This window comes from Mesoplodon mirus, assembly GCF_964341445.2.
Source record: "Mesoplodon mirus genome assembly, chromosome: 9".
NCBI classification, from domain to species: domain Eukaryota; kingdom Metazoa; phylum Chordata; class Mammalia; order Artiodactyla; family Ziphiidae; genus Mesoplodon; species Mesoplodon mirus.
In genome coordinates this window covers 54,151,073-54,174,053 of record NC_138985.1, presented here as the reverse complement: position 1 = coordinate 54,174,053, position 22,981 = coordinate 54,151,073, and the positions used below count along the sequence as shown (strand labels likewise).

General features: G+C 33.8%; 1 protein-coding gene across 2 annotated transcripts in view; it reads left to right on the top strand.

The window, feature by feature from the left end:
- The window catches only part of MIOS (meiosis regulator for oocyte development), a 42,684-nt gene extending 25,758 nt beyond the window's left edge, over positions 1-16,926 (top strand). For both annotated transcript variants that reach the window (XM_082632327.1, XM_082632328.1), the window contains exons 7-12: positions 834-899; positions 2,500-2,658; positions 6,660-6,812; positions 8,445-8,649; positions 13,596-13,725; positions 14,879-16,926. In XM_082632327.1, coding sequence (XP_082488453.1) covers positions 834-899; positions 2,500-2,658; positions 6,660-6,812; positions 8,445-8,649; positions 13,596-13,725; positions 14,879-14,975 — 810 coding nt within the window. In that variant the 3' untranslated portion in view covers positions 14,976-16,926. The remainder of the gene's footprint in view (positions 1-833; positions 900-2,499; positions 2,659-6,659; positions 6,813-8,444; positions 8,650-13,595; positions 13,726-14,878) is intronic.
- Positions 16,927-22,981: the final 6,055 nt, after the last annotated feature.

Genomic DNA, 22,981 nt, shown 5'->3' with positions numbered 1-22,981 from the left:
TCCCCTTTTTAGGGCAGAACCATATTTTATAATTGAGAAAACACACTAAGGTATCAACTGAAGTGATCTTATGTTTAAAGGAGGAAAACTATATTTCATGGAAGACTTCAGTGGAAATAGGATCCTTTATCCACCCTTAAGCTATTTTTTACTTATCACAAAATTAATTGTATCTTTCTACATTTATAGTAAACACTTTTCAAAATAGTGCTTTACATTATTGACAAGTATACAAAAATTTAAGAATTTATCATAATGCCTTTTATTTTGCCACAAACCACCTATATAAGAGTATTTTACAATAGCCACAAAAGTGTGTCTATTTACTTATAAGGTATGTTTTAAAATTTTGTGTTTAGAAACATGTATTGATATTCCTTCTAAATCCTGAGCCAGTATATTTACTGGTAATTCACAGATTTCCTAGACTTGTTGATTAACTTAGAAGCCAAGGAAAGATTTCCTCAGTTTCACTAAAATTAATTTCTATGATGAAAGGACTACATGGCATCTTAAATTTGATGAACTGTTCATCATTGCTTCTGTTTTATGTTAAAGTTATATAAGACAGAACTGGAATTTTTTTAAACTAAATTGGTCTATTTAAGAGGTAAATCTTTACTTTCTACGGACAATAACCTTAGCACTGAGTTTCCTTAGAGTTACATTAAGAAAAACATCTTAGGTGATCAGTGGCTCTGCCAGTATATACACAGTAACCTATTAATACATTTGAAAATCAAAATATATATTAGGTATAAAATACCTAGTCTGCAAAAATTTATAAGTCATAGCACCCGAAAGTAACTCTTTGCTTTTTCTCTTCTTTTCAGTATGAAAACAAAGTTGCGGTACGTGACAGAGTGGCATTTGCTTGTAAATTTCTTAGTGATAGTCAGGTAAGAACTGATTTAATTCCATATTTAAAGTGATTAATATTTACTGTCGGGCTTCCCTGGTGGCGCAGTGGTTGGGAGTCCACCTGCCGATGCAGGGGACACGGGTTCGTGCCCCGGTCCGGGAAGATCCCACATGCTGCGGAGTGGCTGGGCCTGTGAGCCATGGCCACTGAGCCTGTGCGTTCGGAGCCTGTGCTCCTCAACAGGAGAGGCCACAACAGTGAGAGGCCCGCGTACCGCAAAAAAAAATATGTATATATATATATATATATATATATATATATATATATATATTTACTGTCACTGGATTAAGAAACTAATCTTTATGTATAAATATGTATCTGTGAGGTTTATATATAAATTCTTCTCAAAAGTGAGGTAATAATTTATTAGATTGAGATATTATAAACATGTATCATACCTAAGTTTACTTATTTAAGAATGCTGATTTAACAAGGACCTACTGTATAGCACAGGGAACTATACTCAATATCTTGTAATAATCTATAAGGGAAAATAATCTGAAAAAGAATAGATATATATGTGTATAACTGAATCACTTTGCTGTACACCTGAAACTAAAAACATTGTAAACCAACTAAAATTTAAAAAAAAATGCTGACTTAATATTTTAGTTTATTTCTACTGTGGTGAGTGAGATTAATCAGTAGATAAAGATGTTAAACTCACCTCTTAGCGATGCTATCAAAGGATTCCTTCATTTTTTAATACAATAAACAGCTAGTACCTGAATATGCTATGTAGATAGTGAGAGAGAAATGCACATAAACAACTAGTAATACGTTGTGCTGAGTACTACAATAATGAGAAAGTGCTGGGGAACATAAAGCCATCTTGGCTAGAGTTTGGGGTAGGATAAAGTCAGGCAAGACCTTATAAGAAATGGTTTGTTTTTGTGTTTGTTTGTTTAGGATAAGATTGTAAAGGACCCATGAGCTTTACAGATCAAAATCCCAAAAGAGATTTACAAGTTCTTTTTTTTTAAATTTCATTGAAGTATTGTTGTTTTACAGTGTTGCGTTAATTTCTGCTATACAGCAAAGTGACTCAGTTATACCTATATGTATTCCTTTTCATATTGTTTTCCATTATGGTTTATCACAGGAGGATATTGAATATAGTTCCCTGTGCTATACAGTAGGACCTTAATGTTTATCCATCCTATATGTAATACAAGAAATGGTTATTGTTGGTAATCTTGAAGTTCCCTTCCAACTCAGATTCTGTGACTTTATTACTTTGTACTGTATAATAGACATCAAGAACTTTGCAAAGTAATAAGGACAATTCTCTTTAAATTTAAAATAGTAAACCCTCTGTGGATCTTTCATAGAACAATTATCAAAAGATAGTAAATACCTTGCCTTTAAAAAAAATATTTTAAGTGATCATGAATGCTGTATTGTAATTTATAATAGATGCAGACTTCTTAGAAATCACATATCTAGATTTTTACAAGGGCTTTTCTTTTAAACTGTTTTCCATTAAGAGTAAAATTGTTTCAAATGTAGAATTTATGAAGCAGAAAATACAAATAATCAAATGTATTGCTTTAGAAAAATCACTTTGAATTTTCCAGTTAAATAGATACATCGAAAAGCTGACCAACGAAATGAAAGAGGCTGGAAATTTGGAAGGAATACTGCTTACAGGCCTTACTAAAGATGGAGTGGACTTAATGGAGAGTTATGTCGACCGAACTGGAGATGTCCAAACAGCAAGTTACTGCATGTTACAGGTTAGCGCAGCCTGGTGGCAGCAATATTTTAAGGAGAAAAAAATTGCTTAGCCTTCAGTATTTTCTTCCCTCACTGAGTGGATATGCCCTGTTGCTTGCTGACGATCTTTAGAAGACATTTAGCTTTAATCACTTGATCTACAGGACGTCTGCCTTACCTTACGTCCCTAAGCCTCCTGTATTGGGTTATCTGGGTTTTCCTTTCACTTTGAGAAGTGTCAGTCTTGAATTTATGTAAAGCTCAAATGGAGCAGAGACACCTCTCTTCGTTTTCTCCAGTTGTTGACAGAGCAACACCTTCTACAAAGAGATTGCCTTTCCCTGATCTGAATTACTATACATCTTTCTTGAAATACAGAAGGCAAGTTACACACAGCTGTCTTAATTCTCATTATTCCCTTTTATTATCTCATTTCCTCATTTATTAAATGGGCATGATTTGGTATAATTGGTCATCTATTTTCTCTCAGTTTTTACTGTCCAGTGGCTAAAAATGGATTCCTGGCAAAGATTCCATACTACTTTGCTTTTGTTGGAAATATGGTGACATTTTAGAGCTTTTTCCTGAGATTTCCTATGGCCCCCCCAGCTAATCTTACCCTTCTTGGTGTTCTCTTTCCTGTCCTTATCCTTTTATACAATATGATAGCATGCTGCATACTGACTAAGCAAAGTAAAATGCCCCCTCCCCCCACCCTACCTTCTTATGAACAAAAGTAGATATTGATTGGCCCACAAACCACAATGTAAACTTACCCTAAGGTAACAGGCCACTGACTATGGAAGAAAAGGTGTCCTTCTATAGCATAAGGTATCATTGTTTTCTTACTGAAATGAGTTCACATTTGTTAAACCAAGCTGTAGATACATGGCTATGGAATGCAAATAGTTGGTAACCTCTTAACAAGGTTTATAAAATACATTTAAAATGTGGTGTGTAATTGAATCTTGCTTTAAAAAAAATCTAGTCTGATGATCAGCTGCCTTTGAATTGAGAAGTTCCCTCCATTTATATTTATATGGTCAAGATTTGGTCTGTCATCTTGCTATTAGTTTTCTCTTTTGCGTTTTCTTCTTCCTTTTGTTTTTCTGTTCCTTTCTTGCCTTCTTTTGGGCTAATTGAATATTTTAGTATTTCACTTTATTTTATCTATTAGCTTTTTAGCTATACCCCTTTTCATTTTCTTCTTCTTTTGAGTAGTTGCTATAGGTCTAACAATATGCATCCTTAACTCATCTGTCAACATTTTACCTCCGCTTACTTTACATTTCACACCTGATACATCATGCTTCCTACTTCACCTTTTCTGTTTCTTACCTCACACCTGACACTTTCCGCTTTTTGCTTCATATTTCATGTTACAACAGTGTAATTCCATTTACACATTCCCCTCCTTTGTCCTATTGTCTTGTATTTTGCTTCTACATCCATTATAAACTACAACCTAGTGTTATTATTTTTGCTTTGAACAGTCAGTTGTCTTTTATGTAAATTATGTGAAGAATGAAAACATGGGCTTTTATATTTACTTACTTATTTACCATGCCTGGTACTATTTATTCCTTACCAGAGACTCAAATTCCATGTCATATCATTTCCCTTTGCTCTTTCTCTTTAGCATTTCTTACAGTTCACATTTACTGGGGACAGATTCTCTCAGCTTAATTTTAATTGAAAATGTCTATTTCGCTTATTTTCTTTCAGCATTTCAAAGATGTGGTTTCACAGTGTTCTGGCCTCCATTGTTTCTGATGAGAAGTCACATATTACTATCCTTGTTTCCCCTGTGTAATGCTTCATTTTTCCTTGGGCTGCTTTCAAGATTTTCTTTTGATTTTTAGCAGTTTAACCCTTGAAGCCTAGTTGTGGTTCTTTTTATCCTGCTTGTGATTCACTGAGGTTCTTGGATCTGCAAGTCAGTGTTTTTCATCAGATTTGGGAAGTCTTCAAGCATTATTTCTCTAAATATTTTTTTCTGCCTCAACCTCATTCCCCTTCTTGGACTATTATTGCACGTATATTAAACCATTTGATACTGTACCACAGATATCTGAGGCTCTGTTTATTTTCCTTTCATCTTTTTTCTTCTGTTCTTCAAATTGGATAAATTCTTTGGATTTGTTAATTGGCTATTCTGTCACCTTCTATCTGATGTTAGGTTTTCTAGGGAATTCTTAATTTCAGTTATTGTACTTTTTAGTTCCAGAGTCTCCATTTTTTTATAGTTTATATTTTTCAGCTCAGAGCCCTATCTGTTTACTAATTAAAACACTATTTTCCCCTAAGTCTGAATAATAGCTGCATTTAGATCTTTACTTGCTCTAACATAAGGGCTATTTAAGGTTTAGTTCTATTGACTGCCTTTTGCCTTTACTTTGAAACACATTTACCTGTTTCTTTATATGTCTAGTGATTTTTTAATTGAATACTGGCCATTGTTTGCAGTATATTATAGACATCTGGGTTCTTTTCCTTTTTTTTCTGAAGAATGTTAGTTAATGCTTTTGGAAGTTCAATTACTTGCTGATCACTTAGGTCTTACATTTTGTTACTATGGGAAGCCCATGGCATTTCCCAAGCCCTTCTAATTTTAATTTGGTCAGACTTAATCTCTGAACTGTTTTCTCTGCAGACTTTTTCAGACCATCATTTTAAGTTTTATTGGGGCGGTTCTAGAGAAGACTTACCAGATAGGAATTGACCAGATTCTTTCTTAGTTTATCCTCACTGCCGTGGAAGGGGAAGGAGTGGGGTATGAAGATTTCTGATTTTTCTGTGAATTTTCTTTTTAAATCAGGGATTCTATTATACTTTAGTACTTAGTTCTGGCTAGTTGGTCATAATTAGGACTGTAGTAGATGCTTATTTTTTTAAGAAATGAAGTTGTCAACTATGAGTTTTTCACATGTTCTTTTAGCTAAATTTAACTCTAGTAATTGAAATTAATACTTAATTACTAGGTAAAAGATATGCTTCTATTTTGATAGAATGTCTAAAGGTAGATTGTCTTTATTAGCTGTTATAGGTTTCTTCCCTTTTTCTATAAGATGCATGCTAAGTTGCCTCTGACATTTTACTTTCTCTGTGGCTCCCAAACAGAACCGGAAAAACTTGGCTTTAAATTAATGGCCGTAGCATCATTGGAGGTAGAGGCTTTCTCTACTTTCTTCATCATGTGAAGATAAGGACGATATCCTCGACAGAGCTAAAAGCATTCTACGAAAACCCAAAGCAAGCGTAGGTGAAATGTGGAGTGTCACAGCTGCCAGGGAAAATACAGCTTTAGGAAAAGTCTTAGTGGCAAAAAATCGAAGTTCTTAATGAGAAGGAATCTAAAGTAAATTTAAGGAAAAGGAATTGTTCCTTTTCACTGTGGCCTAGGGGCAAAAGAACTAAACATTTCTGGTTCAGTTTTGGTTTTTTTCTTTCTTTCTTCTTTTTTTTTTTTTAATTTGAAGGTGATAAATATATGTTTTAATTGAAGGCGAGGGAGACAATAGGCATTTTTAACTTTTAGATAAATAGGTATACAAAAATAGCATCTTAATCCACAGTACATTGCTAGATATGAAGGACCAGGCTCAGTATTATTTTTAAATGTGATTGAGTAATTTTGGTGATGAGATAGTAAATATATTTTGTGAACCTAGAGGTTTTAATTGTTGGGACAAAAAATATTGGCGTCTTTTTTTTACTGCATTCAACTAGGAAGGTGAATTGATTGCTCTTAGGTCTTTAAACCTAAATAAGATGTAGAAAATTACATTTCCCTGGCAAGGTATAATGGTATGTACAGTGCATATTTATGTCGTTGGTAGAGGCCAACTTAAATTAATGGAGCTTCCATCAGTTATTTTATCTGTATCCTCATTAGGAGCCAGCTTTTGGCAAAGAAGAGGCCTGTTTCTTCCCTTGTGCCGCATACTCGCATGTTGCCTAGAATCTTCAGGCTTACCCAGGAAAATTTTAAAAACTGAAATAATTCATGTTTTCTCTTTAGGGTTCTCCCTTAGATGTTCTTAAAGATGAAAGAGTTCAGTACTGGATTGAGAATTATAGAAATTTATTAGATGCCTGGAGGTTTTGGCACAAACGAGCTGAATTTGATATTCACAGGAGTAAGTTGGATCCCAGTTCTAAGCCTTTAGCACAGGTAAGTACATTGTTTTGGAGAGAATCAAATTGTAACATGTACCTAATAGCCCAGCCAAAAAATAGAAGTGTTTACAACATGTTATATAGGGTAAGTTGAGGGTTCAATTTAATAAAATGTTATCAATATACTCATTCTTTTGCTCATGTTGAGTTCCCATGTCTTTATCTATCCCAGAGTGCACTTTGTCCTTAATCTTCCTGTTTTTTTGATCATGCCTCTTCCTAACAATCATCTCAGTGACTTGAGCTTTAGTCTGACATAGAGCAAACCACAGCAGGTCTAGAGGATCTTAGGCAAACCTAAATTAGTCCTAGGGTTGTCCAAGGTTTTCTAATATATTCCAAGATCTTTCAGAATCTAAACTACTGTATGTTCTTACACATTCCACTTACATATTGACACTTTCTTCACTGTTATATGTAATAAGGCAGGAGTTGTTTCTTTAACAGTATATACATATATATCTATATGTCTAATTAGACATAGAAAGATTTTTTTTCTTTAAGCAGTAGTTTAAAAAACAGATCAACACTGTATATAAAATAAACAACAAGGATTTACTGTGTAGCACAGGGAATATATTTACTGTTTTGTTATAATCTATAATGGAAAAGAATCTGAAAAAGAATATATATATAACTGAATAACTTTGCTGTACACCTAAAACTAACACAATATTGTAAATCAACTATACTTCAATTTAAAAAACGCAATGTGGGCTTCCCTGGTGGCGCAGTTGTTGAGAGTCCGCCTGCCGATGCAGGGGACACGGGTTCGTGCCCCGGTCCGGGAAGATCCCACATGCTGCGGAGTGGCTGGGCCCGTGAGCCATGGCCACTGAGCCTGCGCGTCCGGAGCCTGTGCTCCGCAACGGGAGAGGCCACAACAGGGAGAGGCCCGCGTACCACAAAAAAGTAAAATAAAGCAGAAAAAGCAATGTGAAATCAATTATTACATAAAGCACTTGATGTGAAATCACTGTGTCTGAGTTCAGATGTTAAATATCAGGTATATGCTCCATGTGAGCACTGGATGGTGCTATTTTCTTATTTTAGAAATTTGAGAAATTACTGTTTGTATTAAAACAACCTGAGTATTAATCAAATAGCAGTACATGGTAATGTTTGTTACTAATCTATATCATAAGTGTTCAGGAGTCTAGGAGTTTAATATAAAGGCGTAATGAACAGTTTATATTGCTATTATTCTAAAGTTTTAATTATTATAGGATCCTTAACTCCTTTTTATCTTAGGAAATGAGTGTTTTATTTACAAGAAAATTTTGTTTAGGAGATAATATCATTGAACTTTGTATCAAAAGTCATATTGGGATATTCTGTAATGTCCCAGGGTGAACTCTAAAGTTCTTGTTATTTTTTTCTGTAGATCACAGTGATGTTAGGAAGAATATAACTAAACAAAGGTAACAGAGAAGTATTCAAATAATGTAACTGCTAAGTGGAAGTCTTAAATGACAGCTCATCAACCTAGCAGATAAATTATTTTATAATACACAATAAAATTTAAAAATTATTTAAAAGTAATTTGTTAGGATCAAACTTTGATTATTTTATATTTTATTCATGAAGGTTTGCATTATATTTATTTCTCCTTTCATTTGTTTTATAGGTGTTTGTGAGTTGCAATTTTTGTGGAAAGTCTATCTCCTACAGCTGTTCAACTGTGCCCCATCAGGGCAGAGGTTTTAGTCAGTATGGTGTCAGTGGCTCACCAACAAAATCTAAAGTCACAAGTTGTCCTGGCTGTCGAAAACCCCTTCCTCGATGTGCACTTTGCCTCATCAATATGGGAACACCTGTTTCTAGTTGTCCTGGTATGACATAATTCTACAGTATACTTTTTGGAGCTGAAATTGTTTCTACATAATTGATTTGATGTTGTAAATAAAAGACATACTCACTTGAGTTTATATTATTTCTAAGAGCAAGCCACTTCGCTGGCTTGAAGGTTTTTGTGTTCTCTATGAAATCTGTACATTAAAAGTAGAATCTATATCCATGATATCTCAGGTAATCTCACAAATGCTTGACAATTTAACATTCGTGAGAAGAGCTTAAATATTAAATAATCTTATTCCATTTTCTTACCACTTTTTCTAAGAGGAGCTCCCTCAGATTTTATGTTTAAAAGTCACTGTGGCCCCATCTAGTAACAAATACCTTGTGTGCATAAAGAATTTTTGATAGTCTCAAAACACTTTAACATTTTCTCTTATTTCATGTTCAAAATCTACCTGTGAAAAAATATGTAGAGAATGTATTAACCTAGAAGTCAGATCCCTCTACTTCTAAGTTTTGGTGTTAGCTTCTGCTATATTTGTCAGCTACCTAGTAAATACATATACTTTTTTAATGGTTAGAAATATTAACATTATTGTTTACTGCTTAAAGTAAACATATAGAGAAAATTTTTGAGAACAGTAGATAATTGAATAAAATGTACCTAGTGGCTAGAAATATTTCAGCTATTTATATAACTTGAAAATGATACTATAGCAAAAAATTTAATGAAAAACATTTGAATATCTGGCATACTGGTAAATGAATAAGGAATAAAGAACTGAGTATGGTATCAGAATGCCTGTTGTAGTTCTGGCTCTGTGACATTTAGTGGGTGACCTTGAGAGTCACTTTAACGCTCTTACTTATGAGGTGTTGGACTGGGAGATCCCTTCTAGTTGTGAAATTCTGGAATTCTGTTCTGTAGCTGGTTCTTGTAAATAGTCTGTTTAATTGTTACATTAACATCTGTGAAAGAGATTTGCTAATATCATTAAGTTATTTTTCAATATAGTGCTTTTTTTTAACAAATGCAATATGTGATGTTTTCAAATGCACATGTTAGTTTTGACTTAAGCTTTAATCAAGGATTTTCTTTTTTTTTTTTTTTTTTTTTTTTTTTGTGGTACGCGGGCCTCTCACTGTTGTGGCCTCTCCCGTTGCGGAGCACAGGCTCCGGACGCACAGGCTCCGAGGCCATGGCTTGTGGGCCCAGCCGCTCTGCGGCATGTGGGATCCCCCCGGACCAGGGCACGAACCCGCGTCCCCTGCATCGGCAGGCGGACTCCCAACCACTGCGCCACCAGGGAAGCCCCAAGGATTTTCATTTTTAACGTTGCATGTTGATCACTTTTTTTACGTCCTTGATACAAATAAATAGAAAATAACAATTGGGAATAAAAATCTACTACAATGAAAGAACAAGGAGGCAAAATATAGCGTAAATAATTTCTATGTGAACTGAGATACATGGAAATAGTTCAACTTAATATGTCTTTTGGACCATAAGCCTCAGGAAACTGTAATGGCTAGAGTGCTGTTCCTTTTTGCTAGATACTAGCTTTTCAGTTTTTTCTATTTTTGAAATAGGTAAGAAAAGATAAAAGCAATTTTCTGGAATTTGAAGAAAATTAAATCATAAAACATTTTAAGTTCTCTGTTATAGAGACTGTTAATTTAACGAATATTCAACACCCAGGTTTATCAAGTCTTAACATTTTCTCATATTTGCTTCAGAAATTTTTTTCTAAATTTGCTTCAGAAATAATTTCTTTATATAGGTTTGAGTACTTGTTTAATGCACTAAGTTAAGGCTGATGTGCTAGGATGACTCAAAGATCCTCTTGGAGCTTATGGTATATAATGAGCAGAATAGCTAATGTAAAATAAGAAATTATATGTTCTAGAAAATACATACTAGTCCAGAATCTTTTATCTGTCATTCCCAAATCTCTAAAGATCTGAAAAGCCAAAGTTTTTTTTTTTTTAATGAATTTACAATAATCTCATTTGGCAAAAGAAAAAATCTGTTCAGAATTGACGTGAGGTTATTAAAGTTTTTATTTCTCGTTTATTTGTGAACATTCATATGTTTCACTGCAGAAATGCTAATGTGTTTCATTACAAGATGGTGCCTCAGACTTATATAAGTGTTATATAATATTTGTTAGGTGTTATATAATATTTGCTCATTATTTTCCTGACATCCCCACAGATTCCAAATTCTGAAATACATCTAGCTCTCTGAGGTGAATAAGGGATATTATATAAAGAAAATGTTAGGAATTTTGCAAGAGGGTAACATTGCTTCTATCTGAAGCATATCTGAAAAACCTCAAAAAGAAGATGCCATTTAAGTTGGTCCTCTAAAGTCTGATAGATTTAAATATGTGAAGATTTTAGGGAAGCCTATCCAGGTTGTAGGCAAAGGGTACAAAGCATGAACTAAGGTAAAGAGATTAGTGAAGATGATAAGTACAGAGAGTGTATGGAAACTACCAAGTGCATCAGTGTGATAGAGCCTAGGAAACAGTGTAGGAAAATTAGGGGAGCCTGAATCTGATCTTTAAAGGCATTACTGAGCTGAGTTAATTACAAAGTAATAAGCATTTTCTTTTTTTATTCTGTAAAATCAGAAAAATCTGAGTTCCAAAATAAAACAGGACCTGATAGAAATCAAATGTTTTCTCATGGCAGTTTAAAGATTTAGGTATACAAACCTCTGTGTTGCTTTGCCTGCAATTAGAGATGGCATCCATCCATCATGCTTTGTGATCCAAATGGCCAGAATTTCTATAAGCTTATTTAACTGGGGGTTAACAAATTTTTACAGTCAATTGTGCTTTGAAGATTGGAACTCTATTGAAACTGTCTCACTGAGTTTATAAATGTTTAGTTATAATATTTATAAGTTATAAACAGTAACATTTAGCATTAAAAATTATAAACATTATTCAACAGAGTTTGTTTCATAGCTATTTTTCTAAGTGCTAGAAATGTTACAGTGAACAAAACAGATAAAAATCGCTGTCCTTATAGAGCTTAACTTCTAGGTATGATATATTTTTAAAAGTTAGATTATATATTAGTTTCTTTCTTACTCTTCTTTTTTTTATTATTATTGCTGTTGTTAGTGCCTAAGTGAAACTTTAGTTACCCTCAACTATTCTATAGCACTTTTCATAATTCACTATAAATCTTTTAAATTTAAAAGCTATTTGATCTTAAAATGCCTTCTCACATGGCAGTGAGGTAGAGCTGTTATATTCAGCTTCATCAGAAACATAAGGATTAATTTGTTCTGGACTCAGTCTGTTTTCTCTTTGTATTAGAAGTTGCAAAACAAAGTGAAAGTCACTAGTGAGAACTATACACAAAGGTATAAAATACCTTATATTGAAAAGGTCTGTATTTCCTTTTTCTCTTCTCTCTCTTTCTCTCTTTCATTATTAATTGTTTTTATGAAGCTTTTAGGAAGAATTTCAGTGTGTGTACATCTTAAATCCTTGAACCACCTTCACATCCTTTCATCTCCATACCATTAGCAAAAAGAGATGGGTATTTTAAATAATTGTTTGCAAGACAATTTTGGTCATTACAGTGTGACCAGCCATGGCCCAGGTAAAATTTTGAACATAGCATTATGTCTTAATAGGTACACAATTGCTTAATTAAACTTAATATTTTTACTTACTCATTCTTCTATTCTTGTCTCTAATTATATATGATCTTAAAATAATTTGATTTGCTGTTTTAGGACAAAATAAAACATATTAAGGTGACCAAAATTAATAGAATGAGCATTTTTCAAGCACTAAAAGTTATATAAATTTGTGTGTAGATGTACATGTGTAAATGTACATGTGTAATAACACATTTTTCTTCAAGTTTTTGTGAATGACAAATGTATAGTAATGTATACATCGTGTACTATGATAAATCAGTCATCAGTGAGTCTTTTACTCTGCTTTAAGGTAGCATTGTCTATACTAGTGCCTTGGATTGTTTCTCCCTACTTCATACCACCTCTTTGGGCTCTTCCCAAAGGTCATTACTGTCCTAAATTGTGCGTTAGTTTAGTCTCTTGCTTGTCTGTATAGTTGTTTTACACGTTTACTGTCGTCTGTGTTTTAAATTCTGTGTAAATGAGTCATACACATATGTCCTTCAACAAGCCTTTTTTTGCTCAACATTGGAGTTGGGTTTTTTTTTTTCCTAGTTTCAATTATGCTGATTAATGTAGTGGTCATTTATTCCTTTTTTAAATTACTGCTTTGTATTCCATTTATGACTACAACACAAATTTTTTCTGTTCTACTATTGATGGACACTTGGTTTCCAGATTTTTAGTGTTATGAACAGTGCTGCTGTGAACATTCCTACATATGTTTCCTTTTACCATACACCAAAGTTTCTCTAGTGCATTTTCCTAGAAGTAGAATTGCTAAATCACACTATTTGGTAATGTTTTACTTAGGATTTTATGTCTGTTCAGGAGGAAGATTGGCCTATAATCTTCTTTCTCATATTGGCTTTGTCTGATTTTGTTAGCAAAGCTATACCCACCTCATGAAGTGCATTGGGAAATTGCCCCTCTTTCCTATTCTTTCCGATTCTTTGTGTAGATGAAAATTACCTGTTCTTTCAGTGTTTGGTAGAACTCACCTGTAAACTGGACTTGGTATTTTCTTTATGGGAAGTTTTTTAAACTACTGATTGTTTCTCTAAAATTGTTAATTCAGATTGCTTCTAAGTGGGTTTGATAATTTCTATTTTTCCATTTATTATTGACTATTAAAAATGTAAGGAAACTCTGGTTATTTGGTATTTTTTTCAATCTAAACTAGATTCTAGCATTAAAATTGCTGTTTCAGTATGATATGTGATTTGTATTTTGACATAATTTTAGAAATACCTTTTAAGAAACTTTGAATAAAGTATTATGATATAGTTAATGAAGATCACTGTCTTTAACCCATAGGAGGCTCCAAATCAGATGAAAAGGTAGACTTGAGCAAAGACAAAAAATTAGCTCAGTTTAACAACTGGTTTACATGGTGTCACAATTGCAGACACGGTGGGCATGCTGGACACATGCTTAGTTGGTTCAGGTAATCAGCACATTCCTTCTTCTTTTAATTAATTAATTAATTAATTAAATTTTTTAGCTGCATTGGGTCTCGTTGCTGTGCGTGGGCTTTCTCTAGTTGCAGCGAGTGGGGGCTACTCTTCATTGCAGTGCAGGGGCTTCTCATTGCAGTGGCTTCTCTTGTTGCGGCGCGCAGGCTCTAGGGCGTGCAGGCTTCAGTAGTTGTGGCACGCGGGCTCAGTAGTTGTGGCTCGCGAGCTCTAGAGCGCAGGCTCAGTAGTTGTGGCGCATGGCTTAGTTGCTCCGCGGCATGTGGGATCTTCCCGGATCAGGGCTCAAACTTGTGTCCCCTGCATTGGCAGGCAGATTCTTAACCGCTGCGCCACCAGGGAAGTCCCCATTCTTTCTTTAATAGGCTTGGAGTTAGAGGAGATAAAGCAGATGGCCTTTTAAATAGTTCAGGTGTATACAGCCAAAGGATGAATTTCTTTTATACTGTCACTTAAGTTAACAAAGGTGGTGTGAACATTTCTATCACTATAAACTATAAAGTTAATACTTGTATAAGAAATTGTTTAAATATTATGTTTGGGTTAAATATTTGAAAAGCATTATTTAACTTCACTTGGAGAAAGGATATATTTACAGTTTTTTATGACTGACCGAATATCCTATCATATATAATATATAGTATGTAACTGAATTCAATGATAGAATACATGTCAAACTCCTATATTAGTTATCTCGTAAATAAGTTTGTTATGTAGTAAGTATGCACTTCATACAGTGGAGACTCAAAACCGTATTTAACTTTTACTTTGAGTAGTATCAGTGGCCCTGTACTCTTCAGTGCTATAACTTTTACACCCAGTTTGTCACATTGGCTTTAATTTAAACTCTGAGCACATCCCTGTCACATTCATAACTGTAAATGAGATAGCTTATTATATATTAGAAAGTGAAGCTGTTCATTTTTCAGTAACTTTCTCCCCATGTTCAGCTTGGCACTCATTTCTAGTTTAATGCTTTTAATGCTTTTTGTCTTTGGGTTTTAATTCCTGTATTTTTCAAATGCCATCTGAAAAATTGCATTATAGATATCGATAGGTATATAGATAAATGTATGTATGTATGTGTAATTTAGATGTTTAACTGTGACTTGACCTATTTTTCAGGGATCATGCCGAGTGTCCTGTGTCTGCATGCACGTGTAAATGTATGCAGTTGGATACAACAGGGAATCTGGTACCTGCAGAGACTGTCCAGCCATAAAATGTTATCCCCTAAAGAGGAACCTTCAAGTGTGGAGCTTTCTGATAGATGTCCTTCATAGCTCAGAAACATACCTCAGAACAAGTCACTTGTGACTTTCCTGTAATGGGAAAATAAATCATTCTATCAAATCACCAATTTGATGTTTGAGTGATTTTGATGTACTTCACAGAGACAAATGCTGCTGAAATGAACATCAGAGTGTGGGCATGAATTCTGTTCAGTAGGTTGGAAAAGTTCATTTTGGAAAGAACTTTTTAGGGTTTTGTTGAAATTATGAACACTGTGCAAACAGAGTTTCTGGAGTGACGAAGAAAGACCTTGAAACCATACTTTTTATGTTGCAATTGGTTATCTTTCAGTAAAATCTGTACACTTTTAAAATAGAATAATATGACCAATTCAGTGATTCAGACGGTAATTTAAGCTTACTCATGCTTAGATTCCTTCCAGATTAAATTGTGGATTTTTACTTTCAGAATTAGAAAGCCCCCTACCCTACACTGGAGAATTATTTATCAAGGTGTGATTGATACATATATTTTTAAGGATTCTCTTCTCTCATACACTTTCATTTTAAGATAAGAAATCTTTTGGCACAGAGATTTATTGTCTTCCAAAGAAAAGTCAAAATTAAGAGTGTATCCTACAACTTTTTCTCTTCTGAGGAGAAAAATATGCACCATTTCAAGGAAACATATAAAATTTTCCTTTTCAACCTTTTGCTTTCCAATGTCCTTATTTGTCTTCAAAGATTTCTGTCCCTATTAATTTATCATCTTATGCTCATTATCTGGAAGCATTTGGCTGAATACAAAGTCTATACAAGTCTATATGTGACCAACCATTCAGCATAATCTATGTCACTATGTCCTACTGTCAGATTCCCTCTTGCAGAATATCCTGTTTTTTCTAAGGTAGACTGGGAGATGTTGGGGAAACCAGAGTCACTTTGGAGACAATTTCACCTTTAATGTAAGTTTCTTAAAGTAAGTATATTTGGGCCAATTTAGGGACTTTATTTTCAAATTTTATTTTTTCCCTTTTCACAGCTAGATAGTTGGAAGAGAAATACAAAAGATTTGTAGCATCATCTGACATATGCAGAGGACTGAACTGAATTTCATAGTTGAAGTTGTACTTATAGAAAAATAAAAAGTAAGCCTAAAAATTATCTTATAGATTTTGAAGAAAGAAATATCTTAAACAAGAATTTTAGAAGCTTTCACGTTAGCAATTTTACCTGGTGAAACTAAGATCTGTTAGATTAATTTGAGGTATGACTTAAATCCTGAACAAGGGTGGATTAAATTTATTTTGTACTTTGAGATCTGTTACAAAAGTCTTTTTTCTAGGAAAACATTGCATACCTACTCTAAACATCTCACCTAGATGACAATCTTTTGTTTAAATGAAAGAACTGGGAATAGTTACAATCTTTTTTTTTTTTTTTAAACAAAGATTGTTATTAAGAGGACTTTTTCCAGTCTTCTAAGTAAATCTTACTGATTTCATTTTACTAAAACATAACCTTTACCTTTAAAGTTGCTTCAGTTGAAGTGTTTCTTTCAAATTTACTCTGTCCAAAATATGAAAAGTCAGCTTTAGTGTCAAACTGTTATATACATTTTCATTTCTCCTTAGCTAAAGTAAGGTAAATTTTTGAATTGATGTTTAGAATAGGGTTATATCTAAAATATTTATAATTTTTGGAAGTACAATATAAGACATAAGCATAAAGTCTATTATATAATCTGCCTGTAATCACAGGATGACATTTCTAAGAATAATTGTTTATGCCTATGTCAGCCTTCTAATATTTTCTGTGAAACCCAAATATTCATATAAGATGTCTGTTATGCTTGTTTTGCATTTCATTGTATGTGAAACATGAAAATAGACTAATTTTTTCATTTTTATTACTTGGTCACTAATATTTGGGTTTATAAACTCAATGAGATATTTTACCTAAACATGTTCAATAGAAGTGTTTAATAAAAGTGTTTTATTATTTTTTTAAATTGAATAAAAGTGGATTGAAGTCAACATGTCTAATCTAGAAATTATGACCACTCTGCAAATAATCCAATAAAATAATAAAATAGTATTAGTAGTTATTTTGATGGCAAATTTGATTCTTAGTCTTAGAAGTAACTTTTTTGTAGACTCTGTTTTTCAGCTTTCCAGAATGGTTATTATTCATTAAAATGGTATATTTAAAAAGTATATTTCCATTGTCAGTGCTACACCGAGTAAGTATTAGAGTGAGAAACAAATAGTCCTGCATTTAATTGCATGGCTGGATGTAATTTCAGTCACTCATTTGACTGCAGATATTCAAAGTATGGGTTTTGAAATATAAATTATAATCCTAGCCCCAGTATCTTGGCCAAGTGACTTGACCTTTTTGAGCTTCAATTTCCTAATATGTTAAAAGGTATAGAAATTCCTACCTCATAGGGTGATTGGGTGTGTTAGGTGATGAAATAAACATGAAGTGTTATATCTGTCACATAATGCTCTGTAAAAGGTAGTGCTTAACAGTCATTGTTACCTAATCTTTATTGGTTACTCATGTGTCAGTACTTTTTAATTGAATATGGTATAATTTAAACAAAGTATGTACATTTACATTTGTCTCAGTAGTGAAAATTTCCCAAGAGCTTGTTTTTCCAAATCTGGATAAATTATGGCATTTTCTTTTGAGATAGAACTTAGCTACTTTTGTTTATCCTGTATTTAGAATATTACTTTCTGCTGTATGAAGAAGTCCTCTGAACGACTACCTAGGATTTTAATGTGTTACAAGAGTGAACCCAGGGATGAAAATTAAAATTTTGGTAAATCTGGACAGTTGACCAGTAACCATTGAAAACTTGAGATTTTCATATCTATATTCAACTCTTAAGTCCTGGCCTTCATAGGAGAAAATATCCAGTATTTTCCCAGTAAAATCCTACCTTTTCTGCCATTCTATTACACTTGATGTTCATTTAAGTAAAAATGTTGGGGGGATGGTGATAATAAAAAAGGAAGTACACTGTGAGATTTGTTCTCCTTTGGGATAGCTGTAGTTAAAAAAAGTGGGCACTAAGTAGTTGTACATGTCTAACATCTCAGAGGCGTCAGAGAGAGGGGAGAGGCATTTTAGGTGTGTGTTCAACATCCTCGTATAGAGGGCCTGTGACCCCCATGGCCATGGCAGAGGTGGGGCTAGCTGGACAACTGCTCTCCTAGCCACTACTCTCCCATTACATCATCTGCCTATTCTTCCCTCCTACTCGAAAATTTTGTAGGTTTCTTTACTGATTATAGAAAGCACTTTATGAAAATATTAATCTTTATAAACTATTAATTTTTTACTAGAGTATATAGACAGAAGGAAAGTTCCCAAAATGTTTTTAACAGATAGTGTAATCCAGGTATCAGATTAACATAGATTGCCAAAACAAAGAACTGATTTCATTTAGGAATATTCATGATAAATTCATAAGTAAAGTCAATATCTAATCCAACAGTATATTACTGAGAACAGTAGTTACTGTTGGTGCTTATTTGCCAGGTACCATGCACATTATCCAGTTTAATCCTCACAGTGGCCCTGTGAGGCAGATACACTATTATTGCTCCCATTCTATACATGAGGCAATTAAGGCATAGGGACATTAGGTCACTTGTCCTAGGTTATACAGCTAATAAATAGCAGAGCCAAGACTTAGACTCCAGTAGTCTGACTTCCCAATCTGTACTTTTTTTTTTTTTTTTTTTTTTTTTTTTTTTTGCGGTACGCGGGCCTCTCACTGCTGTGGCCTCTCCCGCCGCGGAGCACAGGCTCCGGACGTGCAGGCTCAGCGGCCATGGCCCACGGACCCAGCGGCTCCGCGGCATGTGGGATCCTCCCGGACCGGGGCACGAACCCGTGTCCCCTGCATCGGCAGGCGGACTCTCAACTACTGCGCCACCAGGGAAGCCCCCCAATCTGTACTTTTAATTACTGTTTTATACTTCCATGTCATACTTTATGGGCTGTGTATAGGAGAATAATCCACTATGACAATTGAGGGTTTATTATATTTAGTATTAATATGCCAAAAGAGAAAAGACATGTCAGTGGCTCTTTGGATGTAAAAAGCAGTTGATAAAATACAAAAATTGATTCCTGATTTGTTCTTTAGATTTAGTTTTTATCATGAAAAGGAAATGTTTTTCCTCCATTTTTTCCCCTTCTATTTTACTGTCTGTCTCAAACAGCCAGCATCAACGTAGTGGGGAAATAATAGGAATAAAACAAGGATCAAGTGGTTACCGTTGGTTCTGCACATAGCAGTGCAGAAGAGGAAAGTGGATGGAGGCACGCCCTTGCTCTTCCAAGTCTTTAAAGTTTGGTATGGCAAAAATACCATAAAGAGTTAAAAGGTAAGCAAACTGGTAAGCTACAACATGCATACAAATTTAATACCCTTAATTCACAAAGAAACTTTTCAAACCCATAAGGAAAAGACACAACCAATGGATAATATTGATCAAGGACTTGTACAGCCAAAATAAATTAAAATGGCCAACAAAAATAAATAAATTGGTAATGCTGATTGAAACGACAGCAGGATACTGTTCACTTGCCTGTGTAAATTAAAAGGAATAATATGTATTTTCATGGTTATGGGAAAGGAACATTCTCAAATAACAACTTGTGAGAGTATTAGTACAAGTGTTCCTGAGGACAGTGAGTAATATGTATCAAAAGCCTTGAAAAGCTTCATACCCTTTGACATATTGGAAATATTTTCTGAGGGATTAATTGGATAAGTACACAAAGGTGTATGTTTCTATGAAATGATTATCAGTATTTTTTATAGTAACTTGGAAACCTAAATGTTCAATAATAAGTAAAGAAATTGTCACATACATACGATGGAATACTAACAAACTATTAAAATAGTATGGGTATTTTTATTGACAAAGGACGATTCATGATATAAATGGAGGGAAAGGCAAGTTATAGGATAGTATATGTAGAATATATTTGTATGGAACACTTGGAGAATATAAAATTTTAACTGGTCATCTTTCAAGAATAGAATTTTAAGTGGCATTTTTCTTATCTGCATCTTCTAGTTTTTCTACAATAATGATGAATGTATAAATAAATGAATATGCATATCACACACACCTTAGTGGCTTTTATAAAAGTTACCCATGACCTGTTATCTTGTTCTTACCATAATGAACAATCAAATTATTATGAGGTGAAGAAACTTGCTATAAGGTATTTTGAAAATGATTACTGAGATTTAATTGTTTGGAAAGCATTTTTCTAGATTTCATATTCTACAGTAATATATAAGAATAATAAACAGATGTGGTTCTTTCTCTTAATTGTGTCTTTTGTCATATTTGGAAACAGTGCATTTTGTTCTCCATTTAACACATTGGGAAATGGATCTATAAAATAGTTCTGATTTTCCTGAGATAGTACTACATAATTAGTGACTTTGTTTCAATCTTCTCTCTCCTAGATGTTCCTCAGGATATTTCCTGACTCCTCTGTTTTGGCTCTGGGCCTGTGGCAGGACACCTGTCCTCTGTTTTTAGAATTTAGTTAATTATTGTCCAATCCAGTGTAGAGTGCATTTTACTCAACTCATTTCCAATAATTTAACAAGCTACTTATGTTTAAGTGATGAATTCTGAACATGCCTGCATGTCCATTCTTCCATCAAAGAACCAAGCATTAGCATGCCTACATGCGCCAGACATTTAAGGTTATGATTTCAAAGGATTGATGGCACCATCTTTGCCTTGGAGGAGCTGTAATGTCTAATGGAAGCGGTAGACATGTGCATTGTTTTCAGACTCAAATTCACTCAGATTAATATTTATAATTGCTGGAAAGAGTATCATTATAGCATCTTGTCTCTGCAGCCAAAAAAAATGTCAGTTTATTTTATTTAATTTTCTAATTTTGGACTTTCAAAAATTATTTTCTAATTAGAAATAATTTGAGGAAGTAGAGGTTGCCCATTACATTTTTCAGAAGTGTAATTTTCTAACAACATTGTAAAGCAACTATACTCCAATAAAAATTAATTTAAAAATGTAATTTTCTTACTGATCTACTATTAATAGTACAATGTTTTGAAAGGCTTTGCTAAGAAGGTAACTTTAGGATTAAAGGATAATTCATGTAATGTCAGAAATAGCAACAATAGTAATTCAGTGCATACAATCCTTTCACCATTCAGTTTATGAAAAGCATGTTGCCTTAACATAATTTCATAACTGGAAATTAAGATATAGGAATCTAATTAGTTGGGCTCTTAAAATACAAAGACGAGAGTAGTCTGGAAGAGCATTTGAAGGGATTAATGTATCATAAACTTGAAACAGGCATTTTCGTAAGAAATCATGCAAATGATTTGATCTTACATCTTTTAGCTTAAAGAATATTAGCTCCACTTATATGTATACATACGTATGTACATGGGCAGGGAGGGTGAGCTGCGGTGTGGGGGACGTGTATGCAAGAAAGCCTGGAGTTTGAAAGAGCAAATGTCAAAATTCATGTTTGTCCACATTTTATTATATTGCAGCCATATACTTTGCTGGTGACAGTTCAAGAAGTTGCCACTGCCAGACATGTGGTAGGTAAAATGAAATATCCTTTTTAGCATCCAGTAATCTGATAGTTGATTATAGTAAAAATTAGAATGGCACAAAGTTCCTGTGCTACATATATCAGTTATGTCAAAGAAAAAGTACTTTCCCCAGTAATTTGGAAATTTGTATTATTCATTAAGCAGGTATACTTAATATTTGTACAACTATGTGTGTGTAGCTTTATGGCACATAAATGTTCTCCAAATAGATGAAGATGTATAATTTATGGAGCAAAATACTCAGCAACTTGATAAATGTGGGGAAGTTAATACGTTTTCTCATCTTAAATCTGACCTCCTTCCATTCCTCAAAAATGGAATGTAGGATCAGTTGTGACTCTTAGGACGAATGCACCAGTTTTTAAAGATAGATAGATTTCTGAAATACATTAAATTCTTTCTGGAAAAGTGAGTATAACTCTAAGTGAATGGTAAGATACTGCTGGCTTCCAGAGAGAATACTCCTCCAGTCCAGGAACATTATTTTCCACTGGAAGCATTAGACAAATTGGAGATAAGCTGGGGCAGATTCTCAAGGTCATTTCTTTTGGTAACATTGTTCACCTAATTTGGTGAACAAAAAATTTTTAAAGTCTATTTCATTGAATTCTGTTATCGCTACAGAAAATGTAGGAATTATAGAGTATATCTGTTCCTTCTAGGGGTCTGAGAAATTAAAAATGTATATTGCCCTCGCTGCTGATAAAACATATCCTATGGGGGAAAATGAACCAAAAAGTTATTCAGTACCTTTCCTGGTTTGCCTCTTCTGCTTCTCAATTCTTTAAGAGTTCACTCCCAATATGTGGAATTCTACTGATTTCTAAATAACTTTTCAAATATCTTATGTTAAGTTTTGAGGAGTATATATTTTCTCAAGCACAGACATCTGAGCAGAATAAGAATGGATTCTCATAGAACAAAATTGCCAAGCATACCTGATGGAACTGTAGGGAAAAAGAGCATAATTGTAATTTTCAAAGAAGCTTAAAAATAGCTCTACCATTATTATTCACGAGGCCTGACAATTGATATTTCTCATTTTGACAGCATTCACCTACAGTACCCCATCAGCAACTGAACACATTCATCTCTGGGATAAATGATTAATGAGTTGTCTATCATTTCCACTCCTTTTGTACCAAGTGGCAGAGACTTCAGTTGATCATACTGCAGCCATCAGCATCATTACTGAAATTGATTCTGCCATGGGAGGGTTATGCTAGGACAATAGATTAGCATTTAAATAAACGAACTAACTTACAGCATTAAAAATAACGTAAAATAATCCCTTCTGAGTCACTCTGTTCCACCTGGTAAGGTTGTTTTGTTTTGTTTTTGCTGATCAGC